Genomic DNA, 27210 nt, shown 5'->3' with positions numbered 1-27210 from the left:
GTGGGACATGGGATGGTTCTGTAGGTATTGCTTTTCCAATATTCTTTCTCAGACAGGTAAGGCATGACATTGCTCTTTTACCCGCATGAGAGGAGAATCCTGGGGCGCACCAGTATGCTCTTAACAATTTGCACATCCCCTCCTTGCCTAGATGAGTCAGCCCGTGAGCTGCTTCAGCCAGACATGGAAGGTATGCCCTGGGGGCCACCGGTTTACCATGTCCATCCGTCCAGAGCCCTGAGGACTCCTGGCCATATCCCTTTGCCTTCCAGACTGCTCTTTCCTGTGTGGAACACAGATACTGCATCTCACACAACTTCTGTGTGTTGATGGTATTAAATACCATCAACTGTGTGGTGTCTGTCCGTGTGGGGGTAGCAGCTGCAAGCTTTGCGGCTTCGTCTGCTCGGCTGTTACCAAGGGATATTGGGTCTTGGCTATATGTATGTGCTTTACATTTGATAACAGCCACTCTGTCGGGTTCCTGTATCGCTGTTAGAAGCCTTTTTATGTGAGCTGCATGCGCTATCGGTGTACCAGCTGCCGTCATGAAATTTCTGAGCCGCCATAGGGCTCCGAAATCATGGACTACCCCGAACGCGTATCTGGAATCGGTGTAGATATTGGCTGACTTACCCTTAGCCAATTCACATGCTCTGGTTAGGGCGACCAGTTCAGCAACCTGGGCTGAGTGAGGTGGGCCTAGCGGTTCCGCTTCTATGGTGTCTTGGTCATCTACGACTGCGTATCCAGTACACAAGTCTCCCGAGTCTGACTGTCTGTGACAACTACCATCCGTGTAGAACGTGAGTTCTGCATCTTCCAGTGGATTGTCACTGATGTCAGGCCTTGCGGTAAAATTTTGGGTCAAATATTCCATACAATCATGTGTATCTTCCTTTGCATTAAATCCTCCTTCCCCATCACTCTCACCTTCCACCCTTTGTGTCTGACCAGGCACACCTGGGAGAAATGTTGCAGGATTTAATGCGCTGCATCTCCTTATGGTGATGTTTACGGGGGCCATTAATGCCAATTCCCATCTTGTAAACCTTGCTGATGAGACGTGTCTGGTTTGGGCAGAATTCAATAAGGCAGATACCGCATGCGGTGTATGGATTGTGAGGTTGTGGCCTAGCACGACATCTTCGCTTTTTGTCACTAGCAATGCTATCGCCGCAACGCTACGCAAGCATGTGGGGAGGGATCGCGCTACCGTATCTAGCTGGGCGCTGTAGTATGCAATTGGCCTGCTGGCATCACCGTGTTTTTGTGTTAGTACACCTGCTGCGCACCCAGCACTTTCTGTTCCGTATAGTTCAAAGGGTTTCCCATAGTCTGGCATACCTAGTGCTGGTGCCTGCGTTAGGCACTGTTTGAGTCTCTCAAATGCTGTTTCAGATTCGTCTGTATGCGAAATCCGATCAGGTTTGTTTGAAGAGACCATTTCCTGCAAAGGTAGCGCCAATATGGAAAACCCTGGGATCCAATTACGGCAATACCCACACATTCCTAAAAACGTCCTGATCTGTTGCTGGGTTTGTGGCAGTGTCATGTCTCTAATGGCTTGGATTCTATCAGCGGTCAGGTGTCTCAGTCCTTGTGTTAGACAGTGTCCCAAATATTTTACCTTAGTTTGGCATAATTGTAACTTGTCTTTGGAAACCTTGTGACCTGTGTCTGAAAGATGAAACAGGAGCTGTTTCGTATCCTTCAGAGATGCTTCCAGTGAATCTGAACACAGTAATAAATCGTCCACATACTGTATCAATACTGATCCACTGTCTGGTTGGAAAGACTGTAAACAATCATGCAAAGCCTGAGAAAATATACTTGGACTATCTATGAAACCTTGGGGTAACCGAGTCCACGTGTATTGGACTCCTCTGTATGTGAATGCAAACAAATATTGGCTGTCAGGGTGCAGAGGTACCGAAAAGAAAGCGGAGCAGAGGTCAATAACAGTGAAAAATTTGGCAGTGGGAGGAATTTGCATTAGGATGACAGCTGGATTAGGCACTACGGGGAACTGACTCTCAACTATTTTGTTAATCCCCCTTAGATCCTGCACTAGCCTGTAACCCCTCCCCCCACTCTTTTTAACAGGGAAGATGGGACTATTTGCGGTGCTGGACGTTCTTACTAGAATGCCCTGTTGTAGCAAGCGCTCTATTACGGGAAAAACTCCTAGCTCCACCTCTGGCTTCAGAGGATACTGTGGGATTTTTGGAGCTATCCTACCATCTTTTACTTGCACAACTACTGGAGCTACGTTTGCCATTAATCCAGTGTCCTGTCCATCTTTTGTCCAAAGTGACTCTGGTATCTGAGATATCATCTCTTCTACTTGGGATGGATTCCTATTTGTCATAATGGAATGTGACATTAATTTTGATGGGGAGTCTAACATGTCTCGTACTTCCTGAGCGTGATTCTCAGGAATGTCCAAGAATACACCTTCAGGAGTACAATAAATGACGCAACCCATTTTACATAGTAAGTCTCTTCCCAGGAGATTGGTTGGTGCCGATGCAGCCAGCAAAAAGGAATGCTTGGTATGCAAAGGCCCTATTGTAATCTCGGCTGGTTTGCTAACAGGGTAGTGCTGGACTACTCCTGTTACTCCCATGGCTGGAATTGTCCTACCAGTGGTTCTCATGCCCACTGTCGAATTTATCACTGACTTGGCCGCCCCTGTGTCTACAAGAAAGTTTAAAGTTTTACCAGCCACATTGATTGCAATCTCTGGTTCGCTTCCAAGACTGGCAATCAACTTAACTGGGTGCAGATTACAGGTATGGCCACACCCCTATTGGGTATGCTGACCTCCCTGAATCCCGCTGGCAGCAACTACTTGTGAGGGAGTTAGCTGGGAACTACCAGAGGCATGCCAGTCTCTGTTTGGGGGATATCTTTTTGTTTCCCCTGTATGTGGCTCAAAACTCCGCCTCTGTGGACCCTGCTCCCAATGTCGTGTGTTGTGTTGTTGTCTAGGGGGTTGAAAAGACCTTTGTACATTCTTTGTTCTACATTCTCGTGCTAAGTGTCCCGGTCTGTTACAAGAAAAACATGTTATTACACTTGCCTTACCCACAGGATTCGGTGGTACATACGCAGGCTGCCTTGTGGTCAGCGCCTGTATACTTACGGACATCAACTTATCACTTTGCGATTCCCTGTGCCTAGTGATGTTTCTGTCGTGATCAATAGCAGCCTCTCTCAAGCCGGACACTGACAGACCTCGCCAGCACGGTTGCGTGGTCTGAACCCTAGTCTTTAATGTTTCCTTTAAACCATCCATCAGTACAGATACTGCTACTTCCCGATGGTTTGGGTTGGTCTTAATGTCTTCTATACCAGTGTACTTTGCCATTTCTAATAGTGCCCGGTGAAAATATTCTGTTGCCGTTTCGGACTCCTTTTGCTTAATGGAAAATATTTTATTCCATTTAACAACGGCTGGGAAATACTCCTTTAGCTGTAAATTTATCCTCTTTACATTATCCTTGTTGTACACGTCTGTAAGCGGTACATCTTTATCCAATGCACAATCAGCTAAAAACTGAGTTGCATCAACATTGGAAGGTAAACAAGCTCTTAGCAGTATCTGCCAATCCTTGTTGTTGGGTTCTACAGTGTTACCTAGATCCCTGATGTATTTTTGGCTAGCAACTAAATCCTTCCTGGGGTCAGGAAATTCGGACACTATTGTTCTTAATTCCATTCGGGAAAATGGAGTGTACATGGCAATGTTCCTTATGGGAGTGGCTCCAGACACATCTGTTTTTCCATTGGGAACTGCTATTACCCTTACAGGAGCAATTCTAACAGCCTCTTCCTGTGTAGATTCTACAGCTTGTTGTGGTACAATTGTTTCAGTGTAGTGCATGGTGCCGTACTTACCCGTTGACACGACCTCACCTATCCCTCCGCTAGGGGCTTTCACTAATCTCGTGGGTGTCGCTGTGCCTACTGTGGTCTCTGCTATGGTGGCTGCAAGAGAGAGAGCTGAAATTGTTGCTGAATCGTCTTCTTGATCACACTCCTGAGGAAGGTTCAAAACAGGGTACATCTTGCACGGGTTAATACTTGCATGAGTTATTTGGTTAACATCATTAACATTTACAGGGTTACTAAGAGTTTGTGTTTTACAACCCAGTGCGTTTCTCTCCGCAATCAACTTCTCTCCTGCAATGTATGGTGGAGGAGGAGCTGTGGCAATCAACTTCCTGACTGCCCCAGATCCTGCCGCCAGAGCCAAACCTCTCTGTATCTCACCTTCCTGGTGCCATAACTGTAAACAATCATGATGTTGAATTCGTCTCTTTGTTGATTTTACGAGACATATCCTCCTCCTTAAATTTTGTAACACTTCTGGACTAAAGCTACCTATTCTTGGGAATTTGTCCCTGTCTTGTACAGTCATTCTCTCCCATTCATCACATAAAGATTCGGTGTGAATTCCATATTTTTCACACATTACATATCGTGCCGACCCAACTGGTCGGTTCACAGAATCAACCTGAACCAGGGTTGATCGCCCCCTACCTGAACAAATGGCCCCCATAATCTGCAGGCGTTGCTTATTCCTCCTTGAATATCAAGGCTTTCAGCGAACCCTTACAAACAAACCAAGATGTCCTTGGGCAGGCCGGCGGTGGTGGTTTATCAAGTACCCCACTTACTTCTCGCCCACGTTGGCCTGTGCTGCAATCACTGTAGCCAGAGCTGCAGTACCCAACCTAGGGCCCCTGTGAACCTTTAGTTTACTGGAACATATGAGGGTTACCCGCAGGACACTTACTCTTTCCAGTAAAGTTGGGGTTGTTAGATAGTTCCTGAGTGACCAGCGAACTTCCCTTCCAAAAATAAAAAATTACACAAATCACGTCAGAATGTACAGATAGCGTTTGTGACCACTTTACTCTAATGGTATTAGGTCAGATTACTAACTACTGCACACAATAACGTGCGGTCCAATCGTTCAGTATACGAGCACTACTTGTCATGTACTGAAAGATCAATGGAATCTATGTTTCCGGCTGCGATTCCTTCAGCCAGAGCTTGTATGGCCTATATGGGTTCTGCACCAACACCCCAGGCGTTGTGCCACTGGACTTTTATAGCGGACCTTTTACCTTACGACCTCCTGGTCTTGTTACCTTATGACCTCCTGGTCTTGTTACCTTATGATCCGCTATACTCTAATGCTCAAATATTATTTAACCAGGGATGCCTCCCTGGCCACCGTATATGTCACTTACACGTATGTCCCTTGACGAGTACCCGGCTTTCCTTTTGGTTCCACCTTAAAGTTATATAAACTTTTGTATACAAAACACACTCACTCAACACATGTACACTTTTGTTTTTATATCTATTTCTGCGCAGAAATTGTCTTTAGGCCAAAAGTGTTACCAATTAGGAGCAGGATCTGTTAAACTAAATTTCAGATTTTCCAAAAATAGATTTGCGTTATTTACCGCTTCGCGTTATCTACCGCTGTGCGTTACTTATCGCCTTGCGCTAATTATCGCTTTGCGCTAATTCAACTTTTTCGTGACTTGAGCTACGTGAGCGTAACCGGACGCTACGTTGCGTAATGTACGCTGCGTGCGTCTGCCTTTTGGATTGCGTACGCTAGTCTTTGTTAGCGACACGTGTACGCAATGCAAAGGATCCACCGTAACACAATATATTTATTTATCAATGTAGGTGATCCCTGATCATCTACCGCAATCCACACTGACTGCCTTGTATCTTCAGACAAACCGTGTGTTGTTCTATACTTTAACTATTACCTCTACTATTAAATAACAGCAAATCTCCTTTTAGCACTTTCTATCAACTATAAAATTTGGCAAACAGGAATAGTGATATACGAAAAATGAAATACACAAGTGAAAAGAAATGCAGGTATGTATGCGTACGCAAGACAAAAGAAAAATAAACAGTTTTAAAAAGACACAAGCGTTTTGTTCTTACTTCCGGTTACCGGGTTCCTTCAGCACCCTTTATCTAAGCGAAGCAGACGCTTATCCCGTCAGCACTGTGAGACAACCTCCCACCCTTTGCTGGAGGGATAATGTCTGCTGATCTACCTAGTGCAGATGTGAGAAGTATAGGACGAGCCCGCAATTGACAATGCTAAATTCCTTTGTCGTATAAACAACCCTTTATGAAGCTAAGAACACTGTACGCTGTTTACTTAAGAAGTACCGTAATGGTACGCTATCTGCGTAGCGATCGCTCAGCCGTAGGCGAGACGCTCAAGCGTCACGTTCGCTTACGGCCCAGTGATCACAGGACACGTTATTGGTTATGTCTAGGGGAATGATTCGCTATGGCGTAGCTTACGCTCGAGACCACGAGGAGGTCACCAGCGATGCAGACGCTCACAACACTATACCTTTATGTTAAAACCTTAAACCAATGAAATACACTGAATACCTTAATGTGAGTACAGGGTGTAAGTGCAACCTTGTGTAACCTGACTAACTACAAAGCTGCTTGAGCGTCACCGACGCTCAAGTGAACACTTAACACTATAGAAAATACACAGATACTGGTTTAGGTTCCAAGGCCTATTAACTGTATTATATCTAATATACTTGTAAAAGGGGATAACAGTACAAATGATACACTACAATATAACAGAGACTTCCTAACCACAGAACTAAACAATAAATACAAAAAGACAATACTACACTGACCTAAATGCAATACAACACAATACTATCTAATACAATACAATACTAGCCTAGTCTAGGGGAGATATGAGAGAACAGAACAGAGAGAGAGAGAGAGAGAGATGAGATGAGAGAAATTGGCTCACAGAAAGACAATGATTACGGAGAGAAACTTACGCACAAAGGGTATGATCGCCTGCGCCTCGATATCCAGCTCCCGGCTATCAGCAGATAACCGTTGATGAGAGAGTGAGAGCTGGATGTGGTCGGCCTGCCTATTTATGCCCCACACACAATGCAATCTCCTGGTCCTACAATCCCATTGTCCATTGGCCGAAGGAATTCGGCCCTGCATCATAACAAAAGGTCATAGGGTGATTCATACAGGTGGGCTGTGACGATTTCCAACAGCTCAGGTGGGTGGGAAACTGGGTTTCCCGCCGCATACCTGAGTATGTGTAAATAATAGAAATGGACATAAACTTCTTATGTCCATAACTATTCGCACGAGCGATTAATACGCTCCAAACCAACACCGGAATATTGCTAATTAAATACTCTTCCGATGGGTACCAAACACTGCTGTATGATTCCTGTTAGACCCTTTGTACGATATAAAGAGGGATTCCTCAGCTCTGGGACATTGTATTTTAACCAAACTTTCAGAATCTATCAAAGGGACCATGATCTATAAACTACATTAATTGTGAACATTTGTAACGAATGAGTCGCACGCTACGACTACATAAACTCTACCGTAAATACGCATACCGCGCCTGCGAGTGCACGTTATTGCGGGTATGCGAATCCACGGGAGAGCGCATGCACGCGCAGCGCGGACCAGTGTGCGGTGCAAATATGGCAACGTGCATTGAGACATTTTTCTGACTTTGACACCAGTACCCCCTTTTTTTCGCTTACGTCTTAGAGGATACTGTGGTCCATTTAGTACCATGGGGTATAGACGGGTCCACTAGGAGCCTTGGGCACTATATGAATTTGATAGTGTGTGCTGGCTCCTCCCTCTATGCCCCTCCTACCAGACTCTGTTTAGAAAATGTACCCGGAGGAGCCGGTCACATCGCTGGAAGCTCCTGAAGAGTTTTCTGCATTTATTTTCAGGCAGGACTGGATGGCACCAGCCTGTCTTCTTCGTGGGACTTAGGGGGGGAACGGGCCAACCTCTTGAAGGGTTAATGGTCCCGTTCCCTGCTAACAGGACACTGAGCTCCTGAGGGAACTATTCGCAAGCCCCACCACGGCGAGCGTACATTCCCGCAGCACGCGCCACCCCTAACAGAGCCAGAAGACTGAAGAGTGGTGAGTACTGAGCCGGCGTCCTGGAGCGGGCCGCCGGCCATTATGGCGGCATGAGGGTACGGAGATGCACGGCTTCTAAACGGGGCGGAATGCGTCTCCGAACACAGTACACAACTGCGTCTCAGTACACTGTACACAGTACCCAAACTGGCAAACACAGCCTTAAAACGGTTCTGCTCCATTTTAAGCACAAAAATTACCTCAGCCAGTATTAAAAAAAAAAACGGGAAGACTGCGCGCCATTGAAGGGACGGGGCTTCACTATGAGAGGATTCAGCAGCGCCATTTCTGCTGCGGGGTACACTGGGCTCCACGGTACACTGGGCTCCACAGGGAATGACATTGGGGTGTAGAGTAGGATTCACTATGAGAGGATTCAGCAGCGCCATTTCTGCTGCGGGGTACACTGGGCTCCACGGTACACTGGGCTCCACAGGGAATGACATTGGGGTGTAGAGTAGGATCTTGATCCGAGGCACCAACATGCTCAAAGCTTTGGCCTTCTTCCCAGAATGCCTAGCGCCGCCTCCTCTATAACCCCGCCTCCGTGCACAGGAGCTCAGTTTTGTAGTTTGTGCCATGCAGTAAGCAGGCACATAACGGGGGCTGCTCCAGCAGGCTTGAGAGATTCTCCTACGCCATCTGGATCTGACTATCCAGTTTCTCTAACGTCCTAAGTGGATGCTGGGGACTCCGTCAGGACCATGGGGAATAGCGGCTCCGCAGGAGACAGGGCACAAAAAGTAAGCTTTTAGGATCACATGGTGTGTACTGGCTCCTCCCCCTATGACCCTCCTCCAAGCCTCAGTTAGGTTTTTGTGCCCGTCCGAGCAGGGTGCAATCTAGGTGGCTCTCCTAAAGAGCTGCTTAGAAAAAGTTTTTTAGGTTTTTTATTTTCAGTGAGTCCTGCTGGCAACAGGCTCACTGCATCGAGGGACTTAGGGGAGAGAATTTCAACTCACCTGCGTGCAGGATGGATTGGATTCTTAGGCTACTGGACACCATTAGCTCCAGAGGGAGTCGGAACACAGGTCTCACCCTGGGGTTCGTCCCGGAGCCGCGCCGCCGACCCCCCTTACAGATGCTGAAGATTGAAGGTCCGGAAACAGGCGGCAGAAGGCTCTTCAGTCTTCATGAAGGTAGCGCACAGCACTGCAGCTGTGCGCCATTGTTGTCACACACTTCACACCAGACGGTCACGGAGGGTGCAGGGCGCTGCTGGGGGCGCCCTGGGCAGCAATATATAATACCTTTTATGACAAAAGAATACATCACATATAGCCATTGAGGCTATATGTATGTATTTAACCCATGCCAAATGTCTAAAACTCCGGGAGAAAAGCCCGCCGGAAAGGGGGCGGGGCTTATTCTCCTCAGCACACAGCGCCATTTTCCTGCTCAGCTCCGCTGTGAGGAAGGCTCCCAGGACTCTCCCCTGCACTGCACTACAGAAACAGGGTAAAACAGCGAGGGGGGGCATATTTTGGCGTTATTTTTATATATTTAAGCGGCTATAAGGAACAACACTTATATAGGGTTGTTCCCATATATATTATAGCGCTTGGGTGTGTGCTGGCAAACTCTCCCTCTGTCTCCCCAAAGGGCTAGTGGGGTCCTGTCTTCGATAAGAGCATTCCCTGTGTGTCTGCTGTGTGTCGGTACGTGTGTGTCGACATGTATGAGGACGATGTTGGCGTCGAGACAGAGCAATTGCCGATAATGGTGATGTCACCCCCCAGGGAGTCGACACCGGAATGGATGGCTTTGTTTATGGAATTACGTGATAATGTCAGCACATTACAAAAATCAGTTGACGACATGAGACGGCCGGCAAACCAGTTAGTACCTGCCCAGGCGTCTCAGACACCGTCAGGGGCTGTAAAGCGCCCTTTACCTCAGTCGGTCGACACAGACCCAGACACAGACACTGAATCTAGTGTCGACGGTGATGAAACAAACGTATTTTCAAGTAGGGCCACACGTTATATGATCACGGCAATGAAGGAGGCTTTGCATATCTCTGATACTACAAGTACCATAAAAAGGGGTATTATGTGGGGGGGTGAAAAAACTACCTGTAGTTTTTCCTGAATCAGAGGAATTAAATGATGTATGTGATGAAGCGTGGTTTAACCCAGATAGAAAAATGCTAATTTCAAAAAAAGTTATTAGCATTATACCCTTTCCCGCCAGAGGTTAGGGCGCGCTGGGAAACACCCCCTAGGGTGGATAAGGTGCTCACACGCTTATCAAAACAAGTGGCGTTACCGTCTCCTGATACGGCCGCCCTCAAGGATCCAGCAGATAGGAGGCTGGAAACTACCTTAAAAAGTATATACACGCATACTGGTGTTATACTGCGACCAGCCATCGCCTCAGCCTGGATGTGCAGTGCTGGGGTCGTCTGGTTGGATTCCCTGACTGAAAATATTGATACCCTGGATAGGGACAGTATTTTATTGACTATAGAGCAATTAAAGGATGCTTTCCTTTATATGCGAGATGCGCAGAGAGATATTTGCACTCTGGCATCGAGAGTAAATGCGATGTCCATATCTGCCAGAAGGAGTTTATGGACGCGACAGTGGTCAGGTGATGCGAGGGGAGGAATTATTTGGCGTCGGTCTATCGGATCTGGTGGCTACGGCAACTGCCGGAAAATCCACTTTTTTACCTCAGACCCCCTCCCAACAGAAAAAGACACCGTCTTTTCAGCCGCAGTCCTTTCGTTCCTATAAGAACAAGCGGACAAAAGGACAGTCATATCTGCCTCGGGGCAGAGGAAGGGGTAAGAGAGGGCAGCAAGCAGCCCCTGCCCAGGAACAGAAGCCCTCCCGGGGTTCTGCAAAGCCCTCAGCATGACGCTGGGGCCTTACAAGCGGACTCAGGAACGGTGGGGGGTCGACTCAAGAATTTCAGCGCACAGTGGGCTTGCTCACAGGTGGACCCCTGGATTCTACAGGTAGTATCTCAGGGTTACAGGTTGGAATTCGAGAAGTCTCCCCCTCGCCGGTTCCTAAAGTCTGCTTTGCCAACGTCTCCCTCAGACAGGGCGACGGTATTGGAAGCCATTCACAAGCTGTTCGCTCAGCAGGTGATAGTCAAGGTACCCCTCCTACAACAGGGAAAGGGGTATTACTCCACGCTATTTGTGGTACCGAAGCCGGACGGCTCGGTAAGACCTATTCTAAATCTCAAATCTTTGAACCTGTACATACAAAAATTCAAGTTCAAGATGGAGTCACTCAGAGCAGTGATAGCGAATCTGGAAGAAGGGGACTTTATGGTGTCCCTGGACATAAAGGATGCTTACCTGCATGTCCCAATTTGCCCTTCACATCAAGGGTACCTCAGGTTCGTGGTGCAAAACTGTCATTATCAGTTTCAGACGCTGCCGTTTGGATTGTCCACGGCACCTCGGGTCTTTACCAAGGTAATGGCCGAAATGATGATCCTTCTACGAAGAAGAGGCGTATTAATTATCCCTTACTTGGACGATCTCCTGATAAGGGCAAGATCCAGAGAACAGCTGGAAGACGGAGTAGCACTAACCCAACTAGTGCTGCAACAACACGGGTGGATTCTGAATTTTCCAAAATCTCAGTTGACCCCGACGACACGTCTGCTGTTCCTGGGAATGATTCTGGACACGGTTCAGAAAAAGGTGTTTCTTCCGGAGGAGAAAGCCAGGGAGTTATCCGAACTTGTCAGGAACCTCCTAAAACCAGGGACAGTGTCTGTGCATCAATGCACAAGAGTCCTGGAAAAGATGGTGGCTTCTTACGAAGCGATTCCATTCGGCAGATTCCACGCACGAACTTTTCAGTGGGATCTGCTGGACAAATGGTCCGGATCGCATCTGCAGATGCATCAGCGGATAACCTTATCGCCACGGACAAGGGTGTCTCTTCTGTGGTGGTTGCAGAGTGCTCATCTGTTAGAGGGCCGCAGATTCGGCATACAGGACTGGGTCCTGGTGACCACGGACGCCAGTCTGAGAGGCTGGGGAGCGGTCACACAAGGAAGAAACTTCCAGGGAGTATGGTCAAGCCTGGAGATGTCTCTTCACATAAATATACTGGAGCTAAGAGCGATTTACAATGCTCTAAGTCTGGCAAAACCCCTGCTTCAGGGTCAGCCGGTGTTGATCCAGTCGGACAACATCACGGCAGTCGCCCACGTAAACAGACAGGGCGGCACAAGAAGCAGGACAGCAATGGCAGAAGCTGCAAGGATTCTTCGCTGGGCGGAAGATCATGTGATAGCACTGTCAGCAGTATTCATTCCGGGAGTGGACAACTGGGAAGCAGACTTCCTCAGCAGACACGATCTACACCCGGGAGAGTGGGGACTTCATCCAGAAGTCTTCCACATGATTGTGAACCGTTGGGAAAAACCAATGGTGGATATGATGGCGTCCCGCCTCAACAAAAAACTGGACAGGTATTGCGCCAGGTCAAGAGACCCTCAGGCAATAGCTGTGGACGCTCTGGTAACACCGTGGGTGTTCCAGTCAGTGTATGTGTTCCCTCCTCTGCCTCTCATACCAAAAGTACTGAGAATTATACGGCAAAAGGGAGTAAGAACGATACTAGTGGCTCCGGATTGGCCAAGAAGAACTTGGTACCCGGAACTTCAAGAGATGCTCACGGAGGATCCGTGGCCTCTACCTCTAAGACGGGACCTGCTTCAGCAGGGACCGTGTCTATTCCAAGACTTACCGCGGCTGCGTTTGACGGCATGGCGGTTGAACGCCGAATTCTAAAGGAAAAAGGCATTCCGGAAGAGGTCATTCCTACACTGGTAAAGGCCAGGAAGGAGGTGACTGCACAACATTATCACCGCATTTGGAGGAAATATGTTGCGTGGTGTGAGGCCAGGAAGGCCCCCACGGAGGAATTTCAACTGGGTCGATTCCTACATTTCCTGCAAACAGGATTGTCTATGGGCCTCAAATTGGGGTCCATTAAGGTTCAAATTTCGGCCCTGTCGATTTTCTTCCAGAAAGAATTGGCTTCAGTTCCTGAAGTCCAGACTTTTGTAAAAGGAGTACTACATATACAGCCCCCGGTTGTGCCCCCAGTGGCACCGTGGGATCTTAATGTAGTCTTGGATTTTCTCAAATCCCATTGGTTTGAGCCGCTCAAATCGGTGGAGATGAAGTATCTTACATGGAAAGTAACCATGCTACTGGCCCTGGCTTCAGCCAGGAGAGTATCAGAATTGGCGGCTTTATCATATAAGAGCCCATATCTGATTTTCCATACGGACAGGGCAGAACTGCGGACGCGTCCTCATTTTCTGCCTAAGGTGGTGTCAGCGTTTCACCTGAACCAGCCTATTGTGGTGCCTGCGGCTACTAACGAGTTGGAGGATTCCAAGTTGTTGGACGTGTTCCGGGCATTGAAAATATATATTTCAAGAACGGCGGGAGTCAGAAAGTCTGACTCACTGCTTATATTGTATGCACCCAACAAGATGGGTGCTCCTGCTTCTAAGCAGACGATTGCTCGTTGGATTTGTAGCACAATTCAACTTGCACATTCTGTGGCAGGCTTGCCACAACCTAAATCTGTCAAGGCCCATTCCACAAGGAAAGTGGGCTTATCCTGGGCGGCTGCCCGGGGAGTCTCGGCATTACAACTCTGCCGAGCTGCTACTTGGTCAGGGGCAAACACGTTTGCAAAATTCTACAAATTTGATACCCTGGCTGAGGAGGACCTTGAGTTCTCTCATTCGGTGCTGCAGAGTCATCCGCACTCTCCCGCCCGTTTGGGAGCTTTGGTATAATCCCCATGGTCCTGACGGAGTCCCCAGCATCCACTTAGGACGTTAGAGAAAATAAGAATTTACTTACCGATAATTCTATTTCTCGTAGTCCGTAGTGGATGCTGGGCGCCCATCCCAAGTGCGGATTGTCTGCAATACTTGTACATAGTTATTGTTACTAAAATCGGGTTATTATTGTTGTGAGCCATCTTTTCAGAGGCTCCTACGTTTGTCATACTGTTAACTGGGTTCAGATCACAAGTTATACGGTGTGATTGGTGTGGCTGGTATGAGTCTTACCCGGGGTTCAATATCCTTCCTTATTGTGTACGCTCGTCCGGGCACAGTACCTAACTGAGGCTTGGAGGAGGGTCATAGGGGGAGGAGCCAGTACACACCATGTGATCCTAAAAGCTTACTTTTTGTGCCCTGTCTCCTGCGGAGCCGCTATTCCCCATGGTCCTGACGGAGTCCCCAGCATCCACTACGGACTACGAGAAATAGAATTATCGGTAAGTAAATTCTTATTTTCTGCAAGCCCACGGGTGGCTCATCAACTGGAAGAAATCCTCCCTGGTCCCTGCTCAGAGCATGGTGCACCTGGGGGCGTTGTTGGACACTCACAACCAGCGGTTGTTCTTGTCTCGGGAGAAAGTCCTGAAGCTTCAGGTCAGGATTCAATGCTTCCTATCTTGTCCGCAAGTGTCGATACATTCGGCAATGCAAGTGCTAGGTCTCATGGTGTCGGCTTTCGACATGGTGGAGTACGCTCAATTCCATTCCCTCCCTCTCCAGAGGCTGATTCTTGCCAAGTGGTACGGCCTGCCTCACCGGATCAGGTCTTGCATGATCTCATTGTCTCCGGAGGTCCGTCTGTCCCTGAGCTGGTGACTTCAGTGCCAATGATTGAGCAGGGGTCGTCCCATATGGATCTCCAACTGGGTCCTTCTGACGATGGACGCCAGTCTGAGGGGTTGGGGCACGGTGTTGGAGCAACAGACTCTTCAGGGTCAGTGGACCATGGAGGAGTCTCTCCTCCCAATAAATATTCTGGAATTGTGGGCGGTGTTCAACTCATTGGAATTGGCCCAGCATTTAATACAGAACAGACCTGTTCAAGTACAGTCGGACAACGCCACTACGGTGTCGTACATCAATCATCAAGGCGGTACTCGAAGTCGCATGGTAATGAGGGAAGTATCACGGATTCTTCAGTGGGTGGAACGCCATTTGCCAGCCATATCGGCAGTGTTCATTCCGGGGGTCATAAACTGGGAAGCGGACTTTCTCAATCGTCGGGACGTACACACCGGAGAGTGGAGCCTCCATCCAGAAGTGTTTCAACTCCTTGTGGACAAGTGGGGCCTTCCAGATGTGGACCTGATGGCATCTCGACACAATCACAAGGTTCCGGTCTTCGGAACAAGGACAAGGGATCCCCAAGCAGCACTAGCAATTCCATGGAACTTTCGGTTGCCATACGTGTTCCCTCCGGTGTCACTCCTGCCCAGAGTAATACGGAAGTTCAAGCAAGAAGGAGGAGTCCTACTTCTGATCGCTCCAGCGTGGCCCAGACAGCATTGGTTCTCAGATCTTTAGGGTCTCTCGATAGAGCGTCCCCTTCTACCTCCGCAGCGCCCAGATCTCCCCGTTCAGGGCCCCTGTGTATATCCGGATTTAGCCCGATTGGCTTTGATGGCGTGGCTCTTGAAGCTTCCCTCTTAAGGGCCAAAGGATTTTCTGAGGTGGTCATTCAAACCATGTTGAAGGCCCGGAAACCGGCTTCTGCTCGGATTTATCATAGGGTCTGGAATTCATACCTTGACTGGTGCGCATCTAAAAATCAGGACGCTTACAAGTTTAGTGCGGCCAAACTTTTGGCCTTTCTACAACCAGGCCTGGACTTGGGCCTTTATCTGGCCTCCATCAAGGTTCATATTTCTGCCTTGTCTGTTTGGTTTCAGAAAAAAAATGCAACCTTACCTGATGTGTATACGTTCAGGGTGTGTTACGGATTCAACCTCCTTATGTTCCGCCGGTGGCTCCTTGGGACTTGTCTGTGGTTTTGGAGGTGTTGCAAAGGTCTCCGTTTGAGCCTCTTGAATCTGCAGACCTTAAGTGGCTTTCTCTTAAGGTGTTTCTGCTGGCTATTGCCTCTGCTAGACAGGTGTCGGATTTGGGTGCCTTGTCTTGTAGGTCACCATATCTGATTTTTCACTGTGATCGGGCGGTTCTTAGAACACGTCCCGGGTATTTACCTAAGGTGGTTTCTTCTTTCCACCTTAATCAGGAGATTGTAGTTCAGGCCTTTGCCTCTCCTGATTTGTCTTCCAAAGAACGGTCTTTGGATGTGGTACGGGCTCTCTGTATCTATGTGAAGAGAACATCCTCCATTAAGAAGTCAGATTCTCTCTTTGTTCTGTTTGGTTTTCACAAACGTGGCTGGCCTGCTCACAAGCAGACCCTGGCCAGATGGATTAAAATGGTGATTGCACATGCTTATGTACAGGCTGGCCTTCCAGCTCCTGCTACCATCCAGGCCCATTCTACTCGGTCGGTTGGTCTTTCTTGGGCGGCCTGCCGTGGTGCGACCCATGAACAATTGTGTAAGGCGGCTACTTGGTCCTCAGTGAACACGTTCATAAGGTTCTATGCCTTCGATACATCCGCCTCCCAGGATGCTTCCTTTGGAGCCGAGTTCTTGTGCCCGCTACAATGCGTCCACTCCCATAAGGAACTGCTTTAGGACATCCCCAATGTCATTCCCTGTGGAGCCCAGTGTACCCCGCAGCAGAAAACGAGACTTATGGTAAGAACTTACCGTTGTTAAATCTTTCTGCGAGGTACACTGGGCTCCACAGGGCGCCCACCCTGACGCACTTAGCTTCTTTGGGTTGGTAAGGCATTAGCAGCTGACACCTTCTCCTGTCATGAGAATGTGGTGTATGTGGCTACTACCAGTTGTCGTCTATTTTGCCTGCTACTGCATTGAACTGGTAAGGAGGTCAAAGCTTTGAACCTGTTGGTGCCTCGGATCAAGATCTTACTCTGCAAGATGTAATGTCATTCCCTGTGGAGCCCAGTGTACCTCGCAGAAAGAGATTTAACAACGGTAAGTTCAAACCATAAATCTCGTTTTTCCCTATGCAGTGGAAGCCATAAAAGAGATAGGCTTGCTTAATGCATGCACCACCGCATGACAGTGTCGGCACGCAGGGGCTTGTGGCTCTGCCAGTGGACTGCTGATGCGGACTCCAGGAAAGATGTAGCAGGCCTACCATTCACAGGAGAGGCCTTGTTCAAAGATGAATTAGAGATGAATTAGACAAATGGATCTCCACAGCTACTGCGGATAAGTCTACGTATCTTTCTTCCGCAGCCCCCGACCCCCCCCCCCCCCCCAACCAAGAAGACTTATTCAGCTTCTAAGTTACAGTCCTTTTGGACGGCCAAGTTCAAGGGCAAAGCCACAGGTGCTTCTACATCCTCCAGCGGCGCAAGAGGTAAACCACGCAAACCAGCAACAGCAGGTGCTCGGGAACAGAGCTCAGGCTCTGCTTCCTCAAAGACTTCAGCATTACGGTGGACCGCTAGGCCTGGAGGGCTGTCAGGTGGGAGCTCGCCTACAATTCTTCAGTCAGATCTGGTCAAATTCGTGCCAGGGTCATGTATCTTATTTCCCAGGGCTACAGGCTGGAGTTCCAAGAGCTCCCACCTCACATATTCTTCAAATCAGGCTTGCCAGTTTCACAAGAGGCAAGTATAACTTTACAGCATGCCATCCAAAAACTGGTACAGACTCAGGTCATTGTTCCAGTTCCACCTCATCTGCAAAACAAGGGGAACTATTCCAACCTGTTTGCAGTACCAAAACCGGATGGTTCGGTAAGACCAATTTTGAACCGCAAGTCGTTGAACTCGTACTTACGAGTGTTCAAATTCAAGATGGAGTCTCTGAGAGCAGTGATCTCAGGTCTCGAGGAGGGGGAATTCCTAGTTTCTCTGGATATCAAGGGTGCGTACCTTCACATTCCGATCTGGCCGCCTCATCAGGCTTATCTACGGTTTGCACTGCAGGACTGTCACTGCCATTTGGCCTCACCACGGCACCGAGAGTGTTCATCAAGGTGATGGCAGAGATTATGTTTCTACTCCGCAAACAGGGAGTGAACATGTTTCCATATCTGGATGATCTCCTGATAAAAGCACCGTCCAGGGAAAAATTGCTGGACAGCATTGGCATCTCAACTAAACTCCTCCAGGATCACGGGTGGATTCTGAACCTTCCGAAATCTCACCTAGAGCCAACACGAAGGCTCCCATTCCTGGGAATGATAATGGACACAGAGTCGCAGAAAGTGTTCCTTCCATTTGGAAAAGGCATTGGTAATCCAGTCGATGGTTCGGGATGTCCTGAATCCAACCCGGATATCGGTGCATCAACGCATTCGCCTTCTGGGGAATATGGAGGCCTCTTATGTGGCTCTTCAATACGGAAGGTTTCACGCAAGACCCTTCCAGCTCGATCTGTTGGACAAATGGTCCGGATCGCATCTTCGCATGCACCAGAGGATCAGTCTGTCGCCAAAAGCCAGAATCTCCCTTTTGTGGTGGCTACAGACTTCTCACCTCGTCGAGGGTCGCAGGTTCGGAATTCAGAACTGGGTTCTGTTAACCACCGACGCAAACCTCTGAGGTTGGGGAGCAGTCACTCGGGGTGCAGTTTCAAGGAAGATGTTCAAGTCAGGAAGTCATCCTTCCAATTGACATTCTGGAACTCAGGGCCATATATACAATGCCCTTCTGCAGGCCTCACATCTTCTTCAAGATTGGGCCATTCAGATCCAGTAGGACAATGTGAGGGCGGTGACGTACATAAACCGACAGGGCGGAAAGAAAAGCAGAGCAGCAATGTCTGAGGTGTCAAGAATTCTCCTCTAGGCAGAAAAAAAATGCTGTGGCTTTGTCATCGGTCTTCATTCCAGAAATAGACAACTGGGAAGCAGACTTCCTCAGCAGACACGACCTGCACCCGAGGAAGTGGGGCCTTCACCCGGAAGTGTTCAGGTGCTTGACACGGCGAGGGGGATATCCACAGATCTACATGATGGCCTCTCGTCTCATCAAGAAGCTCAGGCGGTATTGTTCCAGGTCAAGAGACCCACAGGCAGTGGCGGTAGACGCCCTGACGACTTCGTGGGTCTGTCAGATCAGTGTTCACTCTAGAATTCGGGCAGGGCAGGTCGCCGGATTGAGAGAGGCACAAGTGCCGGAAAAGGGGCGTGGTCATTTTGCGTCATAAAAGTGGGTGGTTCAGCCCACAGATTATAAACCAGTGGGCGGCCGGCGGCGTCACTGCTGGGGGCGTGCCCAGCACCTACGATGGTGCTGGGCTTCCCCCAAACTCTCCCACAGCGTGAATTGATGCACGCATGGCATCTTTCCACGCTGGGAGGGCAGGAACCGGGCAGCTGTTCTAGCAGGGCGCCGCAGAAAGGGCAGGGCAGATTTTGCCCTTTTAAAAATCGGGCAGGGCGCGGCACCCTGCTAAAACAGCCTAGCGTGAACACTACAGATGGTGTATGTGTTTCCTACACTTCCTCTGATCCCAAGAATTGTAAAGCGAATAAAAACGGAAAAGTTTCAAGCAATACTCATTGCTCCGGGCTGGCTAAGAAGGGCCTGGTATGCGGACCTTCTGGAGATGCTCCTCGAAGATTTGTGGCCTTTACCTCTTCGCGAGGATCTTCTGCAACAGGGCCCGTTCGTCTATCAGGACTTACCGCGGCTACGTTTGATGGCATGGAAGTTGAACGGCTGATTCTAGACAGGAAAAGAATCCCTAACAAGGTTATCCCGACTATGATCCAAGCCAGGAAAGGGGTAACGTCTAAACATTACCATCGTATTTGGAAGAAATACGTCTCTTGGTGTGAGAGCAGAAATTATTCTGTGGTGGAATTTCATCTGGGACGTTTCCTGCTTTTTCTGTAGGCAGATGTGGATGTGGGCTTACGCCTGGGCTCCATAAAAGTCCAGATTTCGGCCTTGTCCATTTTCTTTCAAAGACCATTGGCTTCTCTCCCTGAGGTCCAGACGTTCTTGAAAGGTGTTCTGCACACCCAACCTCCCTTTGTGCCTCCCACAACACCTTGGGATCTCAATTTGGTGCTGCAGTTCCTCCAGTCGGACTGGTTTGAAACGTTACAGGAGGTGGACGTAAAATATCTTGCGTGGGAGACCGTCACACTGTTGGCCTTGGCTTCAGCAAGACATATGTCGAAGCTAGGGACGTTGTCTCACAAAAGTCCATATTTCATTTTCCATGAGGACAGAGCTGAACTCAGAACTCGTCAGCAATTTCTTCCTAAGGTGGTGTCTGCGTTTCACATCAACCAACCTATTGTGGTTACGGTTGTTACAGACACCTCTACTACTTCAAAGTCTTTGGATGTTGTGAGGGCTTTGAAAGTGTATGTAAAGTGAACAGCTCGTCACAGAAAATTGGACTCTCTGTTTCTTCTTTATGTTCCCAATAAGAGTGGGTGTCCTGCTTCTAAGCAGTCTATTGCACGCTGCATCAGACTTACTATCCAGCATGCTTATTCCACGGCAGGTTTGCCATGTCCAAAATCTGTTCAGGCCCACTCTACTAGGTCAGTGGGTTCTTCCTGGCCGGCTGCCCGAAGTGTCTCTGCTTTACAGCTCTGCCGAGCAGCTACTTGGTCAGGTTCGACTACGTTTGCTAAGTTCTACAAGTTCGACACTTTGACCAAACTGAAGGTCCTCAGAGGCCAATCAGTTTTGCAGGAACCTCAGCACTCTCCCACCCGGTTTGGGAGCTTTGGTACATCCCCATGGTACTAATGTGGACCCCAGTATCCTCTAGGACGTAAGAGAAAATAGGATTTTAATTACCTGCTGGTAAATCCTTTTCTCATAGTCCGTAGAGGATACTGGGCGCCCGCCCAGCGCTTCGTGTTTCCTGCACTGTTATTTGGTTCAGTATTGTTGTTTGGTTCAGCCGTTGCTGTTCCTGGTTTATAGTTTGGTTAGCATGGCTTTCCTCTTGTTTGTGTGTGCTGGTTCCTAATCTCACCACTGTCCTTTATATCCTTCTCTCAAAGTATGTCCGTCTCCTCGGGCACATTTTCCTAGACTGAGTCTGGTAGGAGGGGCATAGAGGGAGGAGCCAGCGCACACTATCAAATTCTTAATGTGCCCATGGTTCCTAATGGACTCGTCTATACCCCATAGTACTAAATGGATTCCCAGTATCCTCTACTGACTACGAAAAAAGGATTTACCGGTAGGTAATTAAAATTACCGCATAGGGCCATTGTATGGAAATCAGTAAAAATGTCCCATATGTGATACAGCTGTGTATATTTAGCGTTTTCAACCTATAGTGTTCACGCAAGGCTGTTTTAGCGGAGCGCTGTGCCCTGCCGATTTTTAAAGTTGCAAAATGCGTCCGGCTATGACGGTGTGCCGGGCGCTATCCCCACCTGCCGGGCTGCAGTGGCTGATTGCTGCCCAGTGAATAGATGGCGTGTGATTAGATGTACACAGCATCTAATCTCATCGAGAGCTGGGGGGGGGCAGCACCTACATAAGTGCTGGGCACGCCCCACAGTGTTATGAATTGAGGATGTGTCACAGGGATATGCCCCTCCCTGACAAGCTGCACCCCTTTTTGGGAGGGTGCATGCAGGGAACCCTCTGCCCACTCCTCTGTGCCCTGCCCCCGGTCTGCCGGGAGCACGTAAGATAGGTTGCCCAGCAAAAACACTGCACCACTTGCACCTGGTGCAAAATGCAGCTGCCAGACTGTAAACCAGCTCCGTTCTAGCCACATAATACCCATCCTCTACTCCCTCACTGGCTGCCTGTAAGATTGGCTTACTGCGTTTCTCTGCCCTACATGACCAGGGCCCAAGGTACCTGAAGCTGCTTCTGATTCCATACTGCCCCACTTGTTACTGCAGTCTGTAGATGCAGGACTACTAGCAGTACCTAGACTCTCCCAGAATTCATCTGGGGGTCGAGCTTTTACCATGCGGCTCCGACTCTGGAACTCGCTGCCCAGCACATTGCGACAGGCCCCAACTATAGAATCCTTCAAAGAGACTTTCCTCACTAAGGTCCCATTAGTACCTTAACGCTCTCTGTAGTTTGTGCTCTCTGTATTGGGCGACCAGACAGGACTCTTCCCTTTCCCGCTCATTAGTTTAGAAAGAGCTATAATTAAAGGGCCCCCAGAACAATTGAATAGCACCAAGAGGCGTCCTTTAATTATCGACAAAGATAGAACATTTGAATAGCCCCCAAAGAGTTGAGCTGAATTTTCAAATAGAAGTTTCCTTTATAAAACGGGGTGGGCTTGGCTGGTACCGCACATGACCACTACATTTTGTGATATTGTGTTGGGAAAATTGAAGAGAAAAAAAATTCTACCTAAAAAATAAAAAAATAAAATAAGCCTAGTTAGGCACTTTGGGGGTGATTCCGACCTGATCGTAAATGTGCTAAATTTAGCACAGCTACGATCAGCTGCCCTGCTGCCCTGACATGTGGGGGGACAAGTACAGGGTGAATAAACATAGTTACATCAGCAGATGACACTGGAATAAGTATCAGGTGGCAGAAGACTGCTGGATGTGGTGCAGTTGAGGATTATTAAAGTAAGAAAAAGGATAAGCACATGAGGGAAGAGGGCCCTGCTCGTGAGAGCTTACATTCTAAAGGGGAGGGGCAGACAGACAGGGGTGACACAGACGGTGTACATAGAGAGTGTGGAACAGGGATAGGATGAGATTTGGCTGGGTTTGGGGAAGAAGTGGGTCTTGAGAACCTGTTTGAAGTTTTGTAGAGAGGTGGAGAGTCTGAGGGGGAGAGGTAGGGAATTCCAGAGAAAGGGAGCAGCACGTGAGAGATCTTGGAGATAGGAGTGGGAGGAAGTAATCAGTAGACAGGAGAGTCGGCGTGCATTAGCAGAGCGAAGAGGACGGGTGGGAGTGTAAAGGGAGATAAGGTCAGAGATGTAGATGGGAGAGGAGTTGGTGAGGGCTTTGTAAGCAAGTGTGAGAAGCTTGAAATGGATTCTGAAAGGGAAGGGGAGCCAGTGAAGGTCTAGTAAGAGAGGAGAGGTGGACGTAGTGCATTTGGTGAGGAAGATGAGCCGGGCAGCAGCATTGAGGATAGATTGGAGTGGAGAGAGGTATTTGTCAGGGAGACCAGTGAGGGGCTTGTAGGAGAGGAGAGGTGGACGTAGTGCGTTTGGTGAGGAAGATGAGCCGGGCAGCAGCATTGAGGATAGATTGGAGTGGAGAGGTATGTGTCGGGGAGACCAGTGAGGGGCTTGTAGGAGAGGAGAGGTGGACGTAGTGCGTTTGGTGAGGAAGATGAGCCGGGCTGCAGCAGTGAGGATAGGTTGGAGTGGAGAGAGGTATGTGTCAGGGAGACCAGTGAGGGGCTTGTAGGAGAGGGAAGGTGGACGTAGAACGTTTGGTGAGGAAGATGAGCCGGGCAGCAGCATTGAGGATAGATTGGAGTGGAGAGGTATGTGTCGGGGAGACCAGTGAGGGGCTTGTAGGAGAGGAGAGGTGGACGTAGAGCGTTTGGTGAGGAAGATAAGCCGGGCAGCAGCATTGAGGATAGATTGGAGTGGAGAGGTATGTGTAAGGGAGACCAGTGAGGGGCTTGTAGGAGAGGAGAGGTGGACGTAGTGCGTTTGGTGAGGAAGATAAGCCGGGCAGCAGCATTGAGGATAGGTTGGAGTGGAGAGAGGTATGTGTCAGGGAGACCAGTGAGGGGCTTGTAGGAGAGGAGAGGTGGACGTAGTGCGTTTGGTGAGGAAGATGAGCCGGGACTGCAGCAGTGAGGATAGATTGGAGTGTAGAGAGGTATGTGTCAGGGAGACCAGTGAGGGGCTTGTAGGAGAGGAGAGGTGGACGTAGTGCGTTTGGTGAGGAAGATGAGCCGGGCTGCAGCAGTGAGGATAGGTTGGAGTGGAGAGAGGTATGTGTCAGGGAGACCAGTGAGGGGCTTGTAGGAGAGGAGAGGTGGACGTAGAGCGTTTGGTGAGGAAGATAAGCCGGGCAGCAGCATTGAGGATAGATTGGAGTGGAGAGGTATGTGTAAGGGAGACCAGTGAGGGGCTTGTAGGAGAGGAGAGGTGGACGTAGTGTGTTTGGGGAGGAAGATAAGCCGGGCAGCAGCATTGAGGATAGGTTGGAGTGGAGAGAGGTATGTGTCAGGGAGACCAGTGAGGGGCTTGTAGGAGAGGAGAGGTGGACGTAGTGCGTTTGGTGAGGAAGATGAGCCGGGCTGCAGCAGTGAGGATAGGTTGGAGTGGAGAGAGGTATGTGTCAGGGAGACCAGTGAGGGGCTTGTAGGAGAGGAGAGGTGGACGTAGTGCGTTTGGTGAGGAAGATGAGCCGGGCTGCAGCAGTGAGGATAGATTGGAGTGGAGAGGTATGTGTCAGGGAGACCAGTGAGGGGCTTGTAGGAAATGGGAGGTGGACGTAGTGCGTTTGGTGAGGAAGATGAGCCGGGTGCAGCATTGAGGATAGATTGGAGTGGAGAGGTATGTGTCAGGGAGACCAATGAGGGGCTTGTAGGAGAGGAGAGGTGGACGTAGTGCATTTGGTGAGGAAGATAAGCCGGGCAACAGCATTGAGGACAGATTGGAGTGGAGAGGTATGTGTCGGGGATGCCACTCAGGAGGAGATTACAGTAATCCACTGCAGTGTGTGTTGACAATTTTATTTTTATGATTTTTCCCTACTTTCACCATCTCTGGGGCTGCAAACTAAAATGCGCATGATCTTCCTGGGGAATCCCATACTAACCTAATGAGGATTTCTAACTGAATCCCCAAAGTCTCGCGGCTCAAGGTTTTTATCCCACGTTAAACAGTTTTTGTCCATGTTGCGGCTAATTGAATCTGCCTTTAATAAGCGCATACTATATTGTTATCTAAGATTGCGCTAAATAATGTGCGCAAACATCAGGTGATACGCTGCTTCTTTATAGCCCAGACATGACTATCCTAACTTCCCACAGTCACCACTAGGGGGAGCTCTACGGTCACTGCCTGAGGAGATTGCTTCAGCAATTACTAAAGAGGTAAAGTTCTGGCTTCTATATACTGTATGGCTATGACTGTACATTTACCGCCCTCTGCGTGCAGTCCCCGCGCTCTGATGCAGCTGGCCAGGCTCTCGCACACCATCGGCCTCCTTACTCTGGAGCAGTGATTCTCCTTTCCGGTCCTCGCGTTTCCAGGTCACCCTGCAGCTGCGCTGTATTTATCCCCAACCGTCACATATTAAAAATCCACAGGTGACCTGGGCACCATGCACTGTGCGGGGTCCTGAGGACCGAGTCTGAGAACCTGTGATCTGCAGGCCATACCTCATGGCAAGGTCCACCATTGGAGGCCATAATCCGTGTGCCCCTCCGTGCCGCCCTGTGTTGGTCTGACGCGTACTTCCCTGACCGTACCCGTAACTGCAGCCGGACCCCTTTCTAAGCTGGGGGGGGGGGTTACATGAACTCGCAGAAATGAGCTGTAATCCACCGTGCTCTGATAATGGCTTCTGTCTCTCCTCCATACTCCGGATAAAGTGCTGGATGTTTCCCTGTATACTCCTAAACCCCTCTGTGATGATCATTGCTGACTCTGTGTGGATACAGGTACGGAATCGATTTTCCGCTCCCGCAACAATATTAGGGATCCAGTGTGGGAAATTCTCAGATGTTACATATTTGTATAGGATTCCCGATCGTTCCCGTGCCGGCCAGTCTGGTGCCTCTGGGGCACTCAGATTATCCTCCGCTCCTTGGTGAATGTTGCGCTTATTCTCTGGTGATTACGTTGGTGAGGGGAGATTTGTGAGGTTAGAGATGGGAGAATTAGTGACCTATATCTTATTATGTTACAGATACACCCCAAATCCCTCTCCTCTGCTCAGCTCAGGAACCTGGTGTCAGAGGTCAGTATTCCGCGCCTGTGGTCGTCATTCATAGGACCTATGCTCATTGAGAGGTCTCCTGGGAGTGCCGGCAACCGGCTGGTGAGAGAGGTGAGAATCTCCATATGGGACTTGTGATGTGGGCGAGGGTCCCGGGTAACCAGTCCTGGCACTATAGGGTCTGGATAATGAGCTCCGCCTCCTGGCCCCCTAGAGCTAGCTCTGTAGTGATGTCTCTTCCCTGTGCTGATGTGTGCGAGGGTCCCGGGTAACCAGTCCTGGCCCTTTGGGGACTGGATAATGAGCTCCGCCTCCTGGCCCCCTAGAGCTAGCTCTGTAGTCATGTCTCTTCCCTGTGCTGATGTGTGCGAGGTTCCTGGGTAACCAGTCCTGGCACTATGGGGTCTGGATAATGAGCTCCGCCTCCTGGCCCCCTAGAGCTAGCTCTGTAGTGATGTCTCTTCCTTGTGCTGATGTGGGCGAGGGTCCCGGGTAACCGGTGCTGGCCCTATGGGGTCTGGATAATGAGCTCCGACTCCTGGCCCCCTAGAGCTAGCTTTGTAGTGATGTCTCTTCCCTGTGCTGATGTGGGCGAGGGTCCCGGGTAACCGGTCCTGGCACTATGGGGTCTGGATAATGAGCTCCGCCTCCTGGCCCCCTAGAGCTAGCTCTGTAGTGATGTCTCTTCCCTGTGCTGATGTGTGCGAGGGTCCCGGGTAACCGGTCCTGGCACTATGGGGTCTGGATACTGAGCTCCGCCTCCTGGCCCCCTAGAGCTAGCTCTGTAGTCATGTCTCTTCCCTGTGCTGATGTGTGCGAGGGTCCCGGGTAACCAGTCCTGGCACTATAGGGTCTGGATAATGAGCTCCGCCTCCTGGCCCCCTAGAGCTAGCTCTGTAGTGATGTCTCTTCCCTGTGCTGATGTGTGCGAGGGTCCCGGGTAACCGGTCCTGGCACTATGGGGTCTGGATACTGAGCTCCGCCTCCTGGCCCCCTAGAGCTAGCTCTGTAGTCATGTCTCTTCCCTGTGCTGATGTGTGCGAGGGTCCCGGGTAACCGGTCCTGGCACTATAGGGTCTGGATAATGAGCTCTGACTCCTGGCCCCCTAGAGCTAGCTCTGTAGTCATGTCTCTTCCCTGTGCTGATGTGTGCGAGGGTCCCGGGTAACCGGTGTTGGCCCTATGGGGACTGGATAATGAGCTCCGCCTCCTGGCCCCCTAGAGCTAGCTCTGTAGTCATGTCTCTTCCCTGTGCTGATGTGTGCGAGGGTCCCGGGTAACCAGTCCTGGCACTATGGGGACTGGATAATGAGCTCCGCCTCCTGGCCCCATAGAGCTAGCTCTGTAGTCATGTCTCTTACCTGTGCTGATGTGTGCGAGGGTCCCGGGTAACCAGTCCTGGCCCTATGGGGTCTGGATAATGAGCTCCGCCTCCTGGCCCCCTAGAGCTAGCT

General features: G+C 49.6%; 1 protein-coding gene across 2 annotated transcripts in view; it reads left to right on the top strand.

The window, feature by feature from the left end:
- The window catches only part of QPCTL (glutaminyl-peptide cyclotransferase like), a 149070-nt gene that overhangs the window by 29879 nt on the left and 91981 nt on the right, over window positions 1–27210 (top strand). For both annotated transcript variants that reach the window (XM_063950472.1, XM_063950473.1), the window contains one exon: window positions 25727–25867. In XM_063950472.1, coding sequence (XP_063806542.1) covers window positions 25727–25867 — 141 coding nt within the window. The remainder of the gene's footprint in view (window positions 1–25726; window positions 25868–27210) is intronic.

Source organism: Pseudophryne corroboree (assembly GCF_028390025.1).
Source record: "Pseudophryne corroboree isolate aPseCor3 chromosome 8 unlocalized genomic scaffold, aPseCor3.hap2 SUPER_8_unloc_4, whole genome shotgun sequence".
Taxonomy (NCBI): Eukaryota; Metazoa; Chordata; class Amphibia; order Anura; family Myobatrachidae; genus Pseudophryne; species Pseudophryne corroboree.
This window is presented reverse-complemented; position numbering and strand designations above follow the sequence as displayed.